This window comes from Emericellopsis atlantica (assembly GCF_019669845.1).
Source record: "Emericellopsis atlantica unplaced genomic scaffold F5Z01scaffold_16, whole genome shotgun sequence".
Taxonomy (NCBI): domain Eukaryota; kingdom Fungi; phylum Ascomycota; class Sordariomycetes; order Hypocreales; family Bionectriaceae; genus Emericellopsis; species Emericellopsis atlantica.
The window spans coordinates 579,506-593,133 of record NW_025764718.1 but is presented as its reverse complement, the minus strand read 5'-3'; the positions used below and the strand labels follow the sequence as shown (position 1 = coordinate 593,133).

Here is a 13,628-nt window from a genome sequence, read left to right as displayed (position 1 = left end):
TGATGACTCAGCAGAACGCAGTGGGCTTCATATTCGCGGCGCACGCGAAAAAAAATGTCTGGTTTCCTTCTTCTTCTTCATGGCTCGTGATGATTATCAACATAAACATATGATAGGAAGAGAATGAACGCTCCTCAATGAGGAGCATGATCTCAATTTCGAATCTGAAGCCACCTTCAAAGCTACTTTTTCTTGCTCGTTGCCATTCGATCGTAGTGTAGAGTCGGTGCGACGTGGCCACTCATTCTCTCTTCTTGTATTCGACGACTTGGAGTTGGACGGCCGCAAGCTCAAGTGAGCTCATTTGGGGGTTGGTTCCAGGCTGTCGAGTACCTCGACTGGAAGATCATTCGAGCCATGACATGAACGCGGAAATGGGCTCGCAAACAGACAATCTGCCTGCCTGTCTGCTCAATGCTTGCCTTTGAAGCTTTCATTGTGCCCTCCAATATATGGATGAACTTGTGGCTATTTATGCTTTTTGCGGACAGCTGCACTGGCGACATGGACGTCTCGATGCTGAATCCTGATATCTGCCTGAACTCATGAATGCCACTGTCCGTACGTGGGAGACTGCTTCTTGGGAGGCAAACACAACCCAAGTCGCCAATCTTCTCAGCTTGTCAATAGCAGTTGTAATTTTATGTACTCGAGTGATTCCTGGCTCTGGAGATGCTGTAATCCTCATCGTGCTGATCCGCACCTTGCTTTCTTGGGCTGGTCGGGAATCAGCAGCTATTAACTGGTAGCCTGAGCTGACGTCGCCCAAAACAAACCACATACCACTACCAAGACTCGTCCATCCTCCACCTAACGTTCGCTACAAAGCCCAACCTATCTTAATCACACGCCAAAGGCCCGACCCGTCAATTCGGCTAGCCAGAATCTCAATATCAATAGCCGTGTGTCTTGGCCGACTTTCCCCCCCCCCCCCCCCCCTCGACAATGCGTCCGCGCATCTAAATCGTCGAAGCGCCCTCCCCCCTCTCCCCATCTTGACGCGCGCGCCCACCTACGAAGCACCACGAGATCATGGACCATCCGCCCACGGCGTGGAGCGCCCAGCCTCCAGCGCCAGACAAGTCCTGCGAGCTCTACATCCGCGACTACCCGAACCGCTCCATCGCCATCGTCTCGACCAAGCACACGCTCATCCTCCGGTACAGTGCCTCGACCAGCGGTAGCGACGCCGGCGGGCCCAACGGATCCCACACCTCGCTCGCGTCGACCCAGAGAAGCGGCATCGCAAAATGCATGGTCGAGTTCTCCCCCACGTCGGAGAAGCTGCTCAGGGACTACCGCCCCTTGACGCCACGACCCATCTACGGCACCCTGGGTCTGATTGCCGTCAACGGGGAGGTCTTTATCGCCGTCATCACCAATGCGGCCAGGGCCGCCACCGTGAGCCCCGGCGAGACCGTGGAGAAGATTGGCGGCGTGGCCTTTTACTGCCTCAGCAGTGCCGACTATGACGACGTGGTGCCCCTCGAGACCCTCGAGCCCGACATGTCCGACGCCGCCTCGGTCTACAGCCAGACTTCGCAGTACGGCCAGAACCTGAGCCGGAACCAGGTCGCCCTCGAGCACCCCTGCCATGAGCTGCGCAAGCTCCTGAGCAACGGCTCCTTTTACTACAGCACCGATTTCGACGTGACCAACAGAGCGCAGGACCGGCCGATCAACACCAACTCCTTTGCCATTGACAACTTTGACGACGCGTTCTTGTGGAACTCGTTCATGATCAGCCCGCTGGTCCTGTTTCGATCGAGGCTCCTGCCCCAGGAGAGGGAGGCGCTCGACTCGTCGAGGATCTTGACGTCGGCCTTTCGGGGGTTTTGTAAGACAATGACTATCCCACAGACGGCGTCGCCGTTGAAGGCCAGGACAGGGATGCCCTCCTTTATGACGCTCATATCACGGTTGTCCTGCCGAAGGGCAGGGACACGATTCAACGCACGCGGGATCGACGACGACGGACACGTCGCCAATTTCGTAGAGACAGAGACCGTCTTCTGGAGCCCAGCAGGCGTCTTCTTCTCCTACGCGCAGGTCAGAGGCTCGGTGCCTGTCTTTTGGGAGCAGGCGGCCGATCTAGTCCCAGGGCGGCAAAAGGTCACTGTCACGAGGTCACCAGAGGGCATGCAGCCGTCGTTCAACAAGCACTTTGACGAGCTGGAGCAGACGTACGGGGCGGTCCACGTCGTCAACCTCCTCAGCGAGACGAAACCCGCCGAGGTCGAGCTCAGCAACCTCTACCATCACGGGATACAACACAACCCCCTGAGCCGGGCGGGCATGAGTGGCTCGCCCGACCACGCCCTGCTGCGGGAAACACGGTACGACTTCCACGCAGAGACAAAGGGCCCCGCTGGATATGAGGCCGCCAAGGGCATCCGTCGGTACGTCGAGGACTCGATCGACGCATTTGCCTACTTTCTAGCGGAGGCATCTGATGAGGGCGGCGGCCCGGGGCACATGAGGGTTGTTCTGCAGCAGGATGGTGTCTTCCGCACCAACTGCCTGGACTGCCTGGATCGGACGAACCTGATCCAGACGCTGATCTCGCAGATGGCCGTCGAGGCCTTCCTGCACCAGCGGGGTGTGTACGCAGCATCCGACTTTTGGATGCGGCACTCGAGCCTATGGGCGGACAATGGCGACAACCTGTCCAAGACGTACGCGGGCACAGGCGCGCTCAAGTCGTCGTACACCCGACACGGCAAGATGTCGCTGGCCGGCGCCGTCGCTGACATGCGCAAGTCCGTGCAGCGCATCTACCACAACAACTTTGTCGATCCGTCGCGGCAGGTCACCATTGACATGCTACTAGGCCGCCTCGTGAGCCAGGCCCCTGTCCACCTGTTCGACCCCATCAGCGACTATGTCTCCATGGAGCTTGGGAAACGCATCGACGAGTATACATCATACAAGAACATCAGTATATGGGTGGGAACGTTCAACCTGAACGGGCGAACAGAGGGCGTGGACGAGGACCTTTCACCCTGGCTGTTCCCTCCGGCCCTGGGGAGCGAGCAGCCCGACATCTACACAGTGGGCTTCCAGGAGATTGTAGAGCTCAGCCCTCAGCAAATTATGAACAGCGACCCGGCGAGGCGGGGTCTCTGGGAGCACGCTGTGCAGAGCACGCTCAACCGACGCCAGGCCGCGCTCGGCGGCGAGAAGTACGTCCTGCTTCGGAGCGGGCAGCTCGTGGGCGCCGCGCTGTGCATCTTTGTCAAGACATCGGCGCTCGGCAAGATCAGGAACGTCGAGGGCAGCGTCAAGAAGACGGGCCTGTCCGGCATGGCGGGCAACAAGGGCGCCGTGGCGATCCGCTTCGACTACGCCAACACGCAGATCTGCTTTGTGACCGCCCACCTGGCGGCTGGGTTCGCCAACTACGACGAGCGGAACAGGGACTACGCTACGATCCATCACGGGCTGCGCTTCCAGCGCAACAGGGGCATTGAGGACCACGACTCTGTCATCTGGCTGGGCGACTTCAACTACCGCATCGGCTTGGGCTCGGACAAGGCGCGGGCGCTTGTCAAGAGGCGGGATCTCGAGGCTCTGTACGAGAACGATCAGCTGAACCTGCAGATGGTCGCCGGTCTGGCCTTTCCCTTCTATTCCGAGGCGCGCATTTCTTTTCTTCCGACGTATCGCTTCGACGTGGGGTCGGACGAATACGATACTTCGTACGTCACGCTCTTTTTCTTTTCTTCTAGATTCCCGTACTGACCATAACTCTGCAGAGAAAAAGCGCGTATCCCTGCGTGGACAGACCGCATTCTTCGGAAAGGCGCCAACCTGCGTCAGCTGCTCTACGACTCAGCGCCGCTCCGGTTCTCCGACCATCGCCCCGTCTACGCCGCGTTCGAGTGCCGGGTCAACATTGTCGACGAGGACCGTCGCGAGGCGATCAGCAAGGAGCTGTACAGTCGGAGACGAGCCGACGTGGGCGACGCGGGCACGCACGTCGGCGACTTTGACGACACGGAGGACGAGGACCTCATCGGCTACGAGGCGATCGAACCGGGGCTGCCGCCCGCCAGCTCGGATCGGCAAAAGTGGTGGCTCGAGAACAAGCAGACGGCCAAGTCACGGATGAGCGCGCCGCAGGGCCAGGACGGGCAGCCCATGGCGCTCAACCCGCGTCGTCCATCGAATCCGTTTGGCCATGTCGAGGAGCAGGACTGGATATCAGTGTCGCGCTCGTCCTCGCGGGGTTCCTTTACGGGCAGCCTGTCGAGCTCGCCCTATGAAAAGGTCGCCATGCCGGGGAACATGGCGAGCAGCCTCGCGTCGGGCCAGAATGGTGGTCACAATACGCCTAGGAGACTGCCGCCTCCACCATCACAGCAACACGACGGCTCGCTCGCCGCCAAGGTTGGGAGGATGAATCTAGAACAACAGCAGCAGCAGGGTTCGACGCCTCCGCCTCCCCCGCCACGCAGACAGGGCACAGGTATGAGTTCAGCCTCTGTTCCTGCAGCATCGCAACACCATCACCAGCAGCCTCCAGCCGGTCTGCAGCAACCACTGCGCCCGACGTCGGCGGCATCGAACACGTCGACTGCCACGCGAGGCAAGGCCGCGCCGCCCGTGGCGAGGAAGCCAGCGCATCTGGCGACGTCGCCTACTGTATCAGCGCACTCCAATGGGTCGGAGCACGGGCAGTTTGCTCCTGCGCTGCCCGCGAGGAGCAACACGGGCATGTCGACGTCCAGCCTCGAGGTGTCTAGGAGACCTGTGGCCTCGTCGGCCGCCGCTGCGCGCAACAGTAACATCAAGCAACCAGCGACGCAGCAGCAGCGCGGACCCGTGGACCTCCTTGACTCAATGGACGATGGCGGTCATGGGATGGGCGGCTGGGAGACACTCCAGCCGAGCAAGTGAGATGGATGGATGCATTCTACTATTTCGGGGCATGTTGAGCATGCGTGCGTGGCGTTGGCTGTGTGGTCTGGTTTCTGGGTATTATTAACGGCATTGGATAGCATGGACGAAGGGATAGATCAAATCGATATGGGAATCTTCACATGCAGCATGAATACTTAGCCAGGCGTTGACCTGTCATGGCGAAGCAACCACAGAGCACCTCGGATGCATTCCTCAGAGCCCCAGCCTCCGTTCATCGGCCTTGCGAGTGAGATCCACCCCCGCAACTCAAAAAGTGAGGCACAGTGGGATCTCGGGATGCATGGATGGCAGGGGTGTGGATGGCATCTCCTATCTAGCATCTCCCATAAAAGGCTTCCTTTCACTGGCGATTTCTTGACTCGCCAACTTGTCCACAGGCCCGAGAAATGGGCTGATTGCGAATCACCATCCGTCCCCTCCCTTGGCAGCGCGTTCTCGACCCGGCGCCCTGCACCTCCAGTCCTCCCATTCCCAACGAGACATTGTGCTACAGTGCCGGCTGCTGCTGTCTGGCCAGGTGCCACTCGATCCCGCCTGAATCGCACAAAAGCCTGGACTTGTCCGTCATCGACAATCATCCAGTCAGTCTCCAGTCTTGCCTGCTCAGCATCGCCTCCCCCAGCCGCTCAGCGTGACTCGCACAGGTCGGCACTGGAACGGTCACGAGAGCCATTCACGGTGTCAATCTGGCAATCATTAGTTCCCCCGAACCACAATTCCATCCCCCCTCCCTGCCCCCGGATTCGCTGGCTCCCTTTCCGCCCCGGTCGTCTAGACTCCTCTTCCTCACCCTACTGTCCGTCCGTACCTTTAAGTCTGAATCAGTCGTAAATTACGGCCGGTGAGCGGCGAAAGGGGCAACTTCACACGCGACGCCCAATCGCTCTCCAACTCCTTCACTGGACAAACCTACTCCTTGCAACTCTCGCCGATCCAACATCGTTACACAATCAATTTGCCCCTGTGCTTCCATCTATCGACGTTCATTCGAATCCACCTCAGCCTCGACGGGTTCCACCCACAGCCGCGCATCTCGAGCCTCGTCCAATTCTCTCTCACTCATCATGGAAGAGCGCACAATGCAGCATCTCCCTCCCCACAAGGTGAACCGCATCTCCGTCTGGCGCGACGAGGTCGCCATCGCCTCCGAGCCCTCGCCCATCTCCCCCACGCCGTCCGCCCCCAGCATGGCCGCCTCGTCAGGCTCCGGCTCGTCGTCGGGCGCCTCCTCTGTCCACACACGCCCGCGCCGCAGCCTCTGGCGTCGCTTGACACGTCGTCTCTCCGGGAAGGGGGGGGCCGCCGCCGCCAAGGGTGAAGGCGAGGATGCCTGGGACCACAGCACCCGAACCGAAATGTACCGCGAGGAGAACAGGGTGCAGCACCAACAGACCCGCGACTACGAATATGACCACGCACAGGAGCCGCAGAGGAGCGACCACGACGGCGGCCTCAAGGACAGGCAGGAGAGGCTGGAGCGGGCAGCGCGCCTCCTGGGGCGTGCCGATTGAATGCATGGCGGCGGCAGCTGGCTCGATGATGAAGACACGAAGATCAGATACACATATTATACCCATTTTGCTGTAGTTGACGATTATCATGATACACACACAAACACACACCTAACAAGAGTTCTTGATATTCCTTTTTTTATTATTCGACGTCTCGGCAAGTAAGTACGTCCGGGGTCCAACCTAGCGCATCCGTCCCATCTCCATATCGAATGGGAACAACCCGTCATGCCCTTCCTAGCGTTCAAGCCCGCGAGATCTCTCCCTCCCAAAGATCAAGCGCCCTGTCCGAGAAGAAAGACGTCCAGGCCAGCCCCAGGATGGCGTCCCCGAAGCCAAAAGCTGCTCTCGCAAGAGGAGCTGTGGAGGCCGCCAGCCACAATCAGCCAGTCGTCCTCCCAAGCCGACGTCGATTGGTAGAAAGACAACAGAGAAAGCACACCGCGTATGACAAGTAAAAGAAAAATTTGATATGAAAAAAGGACATTTCCATCGTATCGGGGTATCGAAATGAGGCGCGTCCCGTGTTGGGTAGAGCGAGCGAGGTTGCGCGGCCACGGAGACAGGGGGAGTCTTAAGATTAACTGCCACGTAGTTTTTGAGAGAGCATGGCTGTCCAGCCACGAGCAAGACAGCCTTCCCTAAAACCATTTGCGCACCAAAAGAAGAATCCATGCCACGAAACCTCAAAATCGCTCCCAACTCCAGTTCCCCCTCCCACCCCTAAACCCCTAGCCTGCCGCCACGGTGAGAGTGAGCGGGTGTTGTGTTGCACAGCAAAGCAGTCGTTTGGTTCTCACAACCGCATTGCCAACAAAGGTAGGCCGTCTGAGGCTGCAGACGCCATGTGGTATCGCGTAGACAAGAGGTTTTTACGAGGCAGCGGCGGGCGCAGTCTCCTCGGCAGGCTTGGCCTCCTCCTCGGCGGGCTTGGGGGCGTCGCCCTCCTCCTTCTTGGCCTCGGTGGCCTGCTCGCCCTCGGCGTTGTCAGACGAGGTCCACAGGGTCAGGTTGTCGCGGAGCAGTTGCATGATGAGCGTGCTGTCGCGGTACGACTCCTCGGACAGAGAGTCCAGCTCGGCAATGGCATCGTCAAAGGCCTGCTTGGCGAGGTGGCACGCGCGGTCAGGCGAGTTGAGGATCTCGTAGTAGAAGACGGAGAAGTTGAGGGCAAGACCCAGGCGGATGGGGTGCGTGGGGGTCAGCTCAGTCTGGGCAACGTCGGTAGCGCTCTAGGGACGGGAGTCAGTCCATAGTGTCAATGAATTCGTCGTCGCAATGAATCTCACCTTGTAAGCCTCGTGAGCGGCGGTGGCGGCGCCCTTACGCTTCTCGCCAGAGGCAAACTCGGCCAGGTAGCGGTGGTAGTCACCCTTCCTGCACCAGATGTCAGTGATCACATTCACATGCGCAGTCAGAGCGCGAGTACCCACATCTTGTGGTAGAAGACCTTGGACTCGCCGGTGGCGGCGTTGGGGATGAGAGCCTCGTCAAGGACGTTCAGGACATCCTCGCAGACCTTCTCGAGCTCCTGCTCAATCTTGAGGCGGTACTCCTTGATGGTGGAGACGTGCTTGTCGGTTCCCTTGGTCTCCTCCTTCTGCTCAATCGAGGAGATGATGCGCCACGAGGCACGGCGGGTACCAACAACGTTCTTGTAGGCCACGGACAGCAGGTTACGCTCGTCCACGGTGAGCTCACCGCCCAGCTTGGCAACCTCCTTCATGTAGTTGACCATCTCATCGTAGCGCTCGGCCTGCTCGCAGAGGCGGGCGAGGAAAGTCTTGCTATCAAACACACCATCGTCAGCGCTGCTTCAGCTTTGCGGTGGTGCAGGGAGTGGCCGGCTCGAGGTGGGGTCAGGAGCTTCAGCAGCTCCCATCGGTCCTGGGGACTAAACAAACCTTTCACGCTGAAAGCTGTTAGCATCGTTTCGTACAACAAGGATTTGCGCAAGAAAAGAAAAGTGACTCTGTGCTCAAGCGCGCGACGTGCAGCATCGCAGCAGCCTCCAGGCAGCGCGCGAGCGTTGGGCTGAGGGGTCAAATCCGCTCGCCGTTGCGTGTGATCGCGGCTGGCGGTGGGTGCATCGGAATGGAAGGGTAGCCTTTTGGGTCTAGGTTCTGATCACTCACCTCGGAAGTCATGGTTGCGGTGATTGTGTACTTCGTGACAAGTCAAGGACGGACAAAGTTGTTCCAAAGGTTCAGGCCGTTGGTTGAGCGGGTTGTTGTTATGTTTCGTTTGCGGGGTGGTGCAAAAAGGCAAGGTGAGAAAGAGAATGGGGGGGGGGGCGGAGAGGGTCTTGTCTGAGGCGTTGAGGATGGCAGTGTGTTTATATTTTGGCGTTGGGTGCCGGGTAGGTGCGATAATTTGGGCGGTTCGACGTTCGACGAGGGGCAATTAGCGCCTCGTGCCCCCTAACGCCGTCCACGTTGAACCCCCCAAGACCCCCCTGTAAGTCGTTTTTATCGTCCGGACCCGCGCCAAACTTGCGGTAAGGCAGCCTGGCAGGCGCGAATCCAGCACCTTCCACCATCCACGACGGCAGAGGTGGGCAGAACCGCTGAGTGCCAGCAATGATAAGTGGAGCGCGACAGGACTGGACTCAGCTTTCGACACCGTGACTGTGAGAAAGAGGGGCAGTCCCGGATCAGTGTTTTCTTCGCAGCACTTTGCGCACCTTGCCAAGTCGTCTGTTAGAGCAAGGTAATTACAGCTCCCTGCGATACTCAACAGGCCTTCATATTGCTGGAAATTTGAACCCGGCGGCTGCAATCACCGTTCTGTTGCCTCGCTTTGACGCGCGAACACACATCATGTTTGTACTTGTACCTACACTTTGACCCTCCTCACGAGGCTTGATTGGGCCAGTCACATGCTTATCCACCAGGACAGCAAATGAGCCACTACAGGTACGTCGTGCGTTTGGCAGGACTGGCCCAGACTGGGCTGAGCAGCTCATCGACGAAAAACACAATCAACAAGCATCAGACCTTTTCTCGGACTTTTGGGACAATCGGGGGTGCTGGCGCCAGCGAGCCCGGGGCACCGAGCAGGGCGAGCAGCGATATCGAAGAGCCCACATTTCCACTCTAGTGGTCCAGCCAGGTAAATTACCTATCCTGCCGATCACCACCAGTCAGTCAGCCTGCTGATGGCCGTAAACAAAGCAGTCCCCAAGAAGCCGCTTCCTGGGTCGGCCATGTTTACTTTGGGCGCCATCTGCTATGTACTACCACATTGCGTACGGTGGCATGATTGGATGAAATGCAAGTGAGGGTGGGGCGCTTATCTTCACAGGCCTGGGACCACCAAGAGAGACGGGAGTGTAGTGTGCCCCTCCATTCCCGTATCATTCCAGAGGTTCACGTGTCAGCTGCCATAGCTTGGACACCAGAGGCCCAGCTCTCGCCAGCGTTGTGAGATGGCTACGATACTATTTGCTGCATGCGGATTGCACGGTAGGAAGACTGAGGCGCGTCTTTCCTTGAGGCCGGCGCCACCAAAGGGTGATTGGCTTTACTCGGTCTGTGATTCATGACTGGGCTGGTTACCCTACGCGCTACGTAGTCTGCAGTTGCTGGATGCCAACTAACCAGCGCAACTTCTAAACCTATCTCCGAGGAGCCCAGAAATGACTGTGGCAATATCTCATTAATCCTGCAAAAGACACGGAACAGGAGCATGTGGCAGTTATTAAGTGCGAGGTTGACGGATGGTTGGCGTAATGTATGTCTTAATGTGCACTTTGACCTGGCCGACATGACAGACCTGTCGGCAAGTAAAAAGATGTTTGCCAGATAACTTGGTGACTCGTAGATCTGAAATATTCACTACTGTATTAAGAATTCTAACCAGGGTATAGAAACACCAACGCCATCCTTGCATCATCATAGCTCATTGTCGTACTCATATGGCAGTCTTCCCCAGTTCGCTGGGTCGCCGCCGGGGACACATAGGCCTAGACGCCAGAAGTAGTCGCGGTGCGAGAAGAACAACTGCCACAGCTTGTAGCGCGCATAACTGTCCGCGCCAGCGCTGCAGCTCGGATCATTGTACCCAACGCAGCTGTGGACATCTGTTTCCGACGGCGCCAGTGACCCCTTGGAGATGAAAACCTCCCCGGCGTGTTGTTCGTAGCCCCATTCGTCCAGTGGAAGAAGGGGCACCGGATCATTCACGTGTGTCACGCGGCGATAGGATCGCTTCTCGAGGTCTTCTTCTTCCTCTTCTTTGCCGTTGAGAGCAAACACTTCGTCCACAAACCGAGCGAAGCGAGCGTTGCCGACTCGAGGCTCACCGAACGTTGTGACAACCACATCATCCCAGCCCAGGGAGACCTTGAGCTCCAGCGCGGCCAGACAGGCAACCGCGCCGCCCAGGCTGTGCCCGACCAAGTGGACTGGGTAATCGGCATGCTGCTCCCTCAGACTGATCAGCTGTGGGATCACCTCCTCTCGCGTCGTCTTCCATGACTGCAGGAAGCCCGAATGCACAGTGCAGTTTGTGCACTCATGCGACGGTTTCTCCGGCGGCTCGCCGCCTCCATGGTCTGGTGAAGGGTATGATGTGTACTTTTGCGGTGTTGTGCTGAGGTCCACCACCGTATTGGTGATGCTATACGTTCCACGAAAGGCTACAATGATTGCCCTCTCCCCCAGATCGTCTCTTTCATCAGGGCTCGTGTCGTTCCTCCGCTCCCCGTCATCGATGGCTACGTAGCCGCAGCTGTCGCTCATAAGTAGACCCGTATTCCATGTCGTGACGAGCGAGACCGTGGGGAACTCGTTACAACGGGAAACGCATTGGAAGGGTGCACTGACGCCCGTATTCCCGATACAGTAACTGATGTCGACAAGGCGGGCAAGGCGCTCGAGTTCGGCGAAGAAGGGCGTGGAGACGGTCGTTGGCACTACGCCCTGGGGAGGCGCGAGAGGCTGTTGCGCATCGATTGCCGCGCCATTTGTTGTCGTCGTCGCAAAGAGAGCAAGACCGGATAGATGGGCTAGGAGCCCTCGTCGATTCCAGAGCATGGCTCGAAGAGTTGATGGTGCAGTGCGTGCCAGACTTGGTGAGTGGTCAAGTATTCGACTTCACTCGAGCATTGGACGATCGCGTTTGCGCAGGGAAGCAGCGTCCAGAGCAGGATCGATTGCCTCGTAAGAGGCTGGGCGAGAGGTAGTCTTTAGCCAGAAGACATGATACACTGTTGATACACTACCAGATGGCGCAGCAGCATGGTCACAAGTGTTGGTCAAGAGTCAAGACTAATAAAGCGCCGGTAGTTGGAGGGTCTCGTGGTCTCGGTGGGGTCCGTCATATGGTGACAAAAATATGCGAATGCTAGGTCAAGGCATGAGAACATTCAATGTTGGAGCACGTAGAAGCAGAAATTATCATATTCGCAATCAAGAGAACTTTGCATATCTCACAATAGAAACGGTCACCCAAAGAATCTAGAAATCCAAACCATAAAATGGTGACGTGGAGTAGAAATTTACGTACAACCAAAGAGATCTTGTAGACTATTGTGTCCGGATGCTGTGGGTGAGGTCATTGGCCTGGATGGAAAACGCGGAGGCTGCAGGGGCGTCTGCAAGCCGCTGGCGCCAGGGCCCAGGGGCACGCACGTCACTTTCAGTCTTTCAGAACTCCAGACATCCGTCTACAAGTAGTTGAGTGTCGCAGCAACTCCATCCAGCAATCCAAAAGGCACGCTTGTGATTTCTTAGATACCTGTCTTTATGCATCCAAGATACTTCCTAGTGTGAACCTCTATCCCTTCTCATGCGCGATCGCCCTCCCTTACACACTGAATGTAGCCGCAGGAGAGATATTGGTGAACTTGCCATTGTTCACCGTTGCATTTGTAGCACACTCTCCCATGGGCTTACAGGTCAAGGGAATACGGACGCTCCCTGCAGCCTCATAGTCGGGTACGCTGTGATGCGGTTAACAACAACTTCTAGCCAAAGAAACACGTGAACATACCCGTCAGATCCAGGGCAGACCCTCTCGATCACCGTCAAACGCGTCTTGTCGTTCTCCCAGATGAACTCAACATCGTCGTCCTCGCATTTGTACCTGGGGGTCCTGCCAGGGGGCACCGATGGCTCCGAGGTAGAGTTGTAGTGGCATAGCGTTGTCACCTCGGTCTCCGTGCTGGTGAAGGAGAAGTCGAGGGACCCAAGTGTGGTGCCATTCGTGCTATTCGATATGCCGCCAAAGTCTCGAACCTCGAAGTTGGCTGGAAAAATACAATCGTCGGCTGCCTGTGCAAAGGCCATCAAAGCCTGAGGAGGTGAATAAGCCAGCTGTGCGCCGAACGCGACACTGGGCAGAACACCGAGCAACAAGTGGGAGATCATTTTGGGTAGATTAGTTAAGATTGTTTATTGGAAGATAGTGTATCTGGAGGAAAACGAAACTGAGCCAGCAGCTGGGAAAGAAGACCTATAAACGTCGAACTCGGCAGGCATTCATACAATATCTCCACGCTTGACGTCGATATACGTAGGTATGGAGCCTGTAAGCACCGCGTCGCCCAAGCGCCACATTCACTGGCTTACCAGGACAACGTTTGTCTAGCACAGGATCTCGGATGGACGCGGTGACCGAGAGCGGCAAGCATGAAGACGATCAGGGCGACTGCGTCAACGACTGAAACATATCAACCCACCTGGCGTCAATGGGAGCTCAAAGCCATCCTACAATCCAAGGCCTGGACATGACTACACATAACGGCCGTGAAAAGTCTAACGTAATAAGCCCAGCGCCAGACAGGAAAGCCAGTCAGTCATGCAGTGCCTGAGCTGACTCGTCCTACATACAGAACCGGCTGCCAGCATGTGACCTGGACCGATACGAGCCTCTGCGGCAAAAATAGGCGAAGTGAGAGAGATTCGGCGAAGCCGCTCTTCACAAAAAGGCACAGAGCATGTGACACAACGAAATGATTGGCACTCTCGAAGCAAAGAACTCGATCTGGATCTGTGTTCGAAATGCGGTGCACCATCGCTGGTCGTTGTCGGCCGGCGCCAAGCCCCGATATCTCGGTCTGGAAAGGTCCGTGCACCACGAGCCCGCCGATACCCTGGCACGTGACCGCACAAAATCTGCTGGGAAAAATTGCACCCTGCAACCGCCAGCCCACCCCACACCCTCTAGCGAAATTTCCGCCGCCCCGAAGGA

The 13,628-nt window shown here is 57.4% G+C and overlaps 6 protein-coding genes across 6 annotated transcripts; 3 read left to right on the top strand and 3 right to left on the bottom strand.

Annotated features, from left to right (window-relative positions):
* Positions 1-931: 931 nt before the first annotated feature.
* Positions 932-5,003, top strand: F5Z01DRAFT_150826 (SacI homology domain-containing protein). The gene is made up of 2 exons (XM_046257723.1): positions 932-3,698; positions 3,756-5,003. The coding sequence occupies exons 1-2, from the start codon at positions 1,033-1,035 to the stop codon at positions 4,897-4,899; spliced, it is 3,810 nt and encodes a 1,269-aa protein (XP_046117550.1). The 5' UTR covers positions 932-1,032; the 3' UTR covers positions 4,900-5,003.
* Positions 5,004-5,871, top strand: F5Z01DRAFT_150827 (uncharacterized protein). The gene has a single exon (XM_046257724.1). The coding sequence runs from the start codon at positions 5,107-5,109 to the stop codon at positions 5,752-5,754; it is 648 nt and encodes a 215-aa protein (XP_046117549.1). The 5' UTR covers positions 5,004-5,106; the 3' UTR covers positions 5,755-5,871.
* On the top strand, positions 5,871-6,689 carry F5Z01DRAFT_150790 (uncharacterized protein). The gene has a single exon (XM_046257722.1). The coding sequence runs from the start codon at positions 5,988-5,990 to the stop codon at positions 6,432-6,434; it is 447 nt and encodes a 148-aa protein (XP_046117548.1). The 5' UTR covers positions 5,871-5,987; the 3' UTR covers positions 6,435-6,689.
* A 617-nt stretch (positions 6,690-7,306) lies between these two features.
* F5Z01DRAFT_675029 (14-3-3 family protein) lies at positions 7,307-8,581 on the bottom strand (the record flags this gene model as incomplete). The annotated part of the gene is made up of 5 exons (XM_046265105.1): positions 7,307-7,666; positions 7,724-7,811; positions 7,868-8,221; positions 8,339-8,346; positions 8,570-8,581. 5 exons carry the CDS (start codon positions 8,579-8,581, stop codon positions 7,307-7,309), a joined length of 822 nt encoding a protein of 273 aa, XP_046117547.1.
* A 1,382-nt stretch (positions 8,582-9,963) lies between these two features.
* Positions 9,964-11,621, bottom strand: F5Z01DRAFT_151009 (Alpha/Beta hydrolase protein). Its single transcript, XM_046257725.1, has one exon. The coding sequence runs from the start codon at positions 11,468-11,470 to the stop codon at positions 10,328-10,330; it is 1,143 nt and encodes a 380-aa protein (XP_046117546.1). The 5' UTR covers positions 11,471-11,621; the 3' UTR covers positions 9,964-10,327.
* Positions 11,622-12,177: 556 nt separating this feature from the next.
* On the bottom strand, positions 12,178-13,097 carry F5Z01DRAFT_149318 (uncharacterized protein). The gene is made up of 2 exons (XM_046257719.1): positions 12,429-13,097; positions 12,178-12,378 (listed from the first exon to the last, which is right to left on the bottom strand). The coding sequence occupies exons 1-2, from the start codon at positions 12,803-12,805 to the stop codon at positions 12,243-12,245; spliced, it is 513 nt and encodes a 170-aa protein (XP_046117545.1). The 5' UTR covers positions 12,806-13,097; the 3' UTR covers positions 12,178-12,242.
* Between the last annotated feature and the right edge of the window lie 531 nt (positions 13,098-13,628).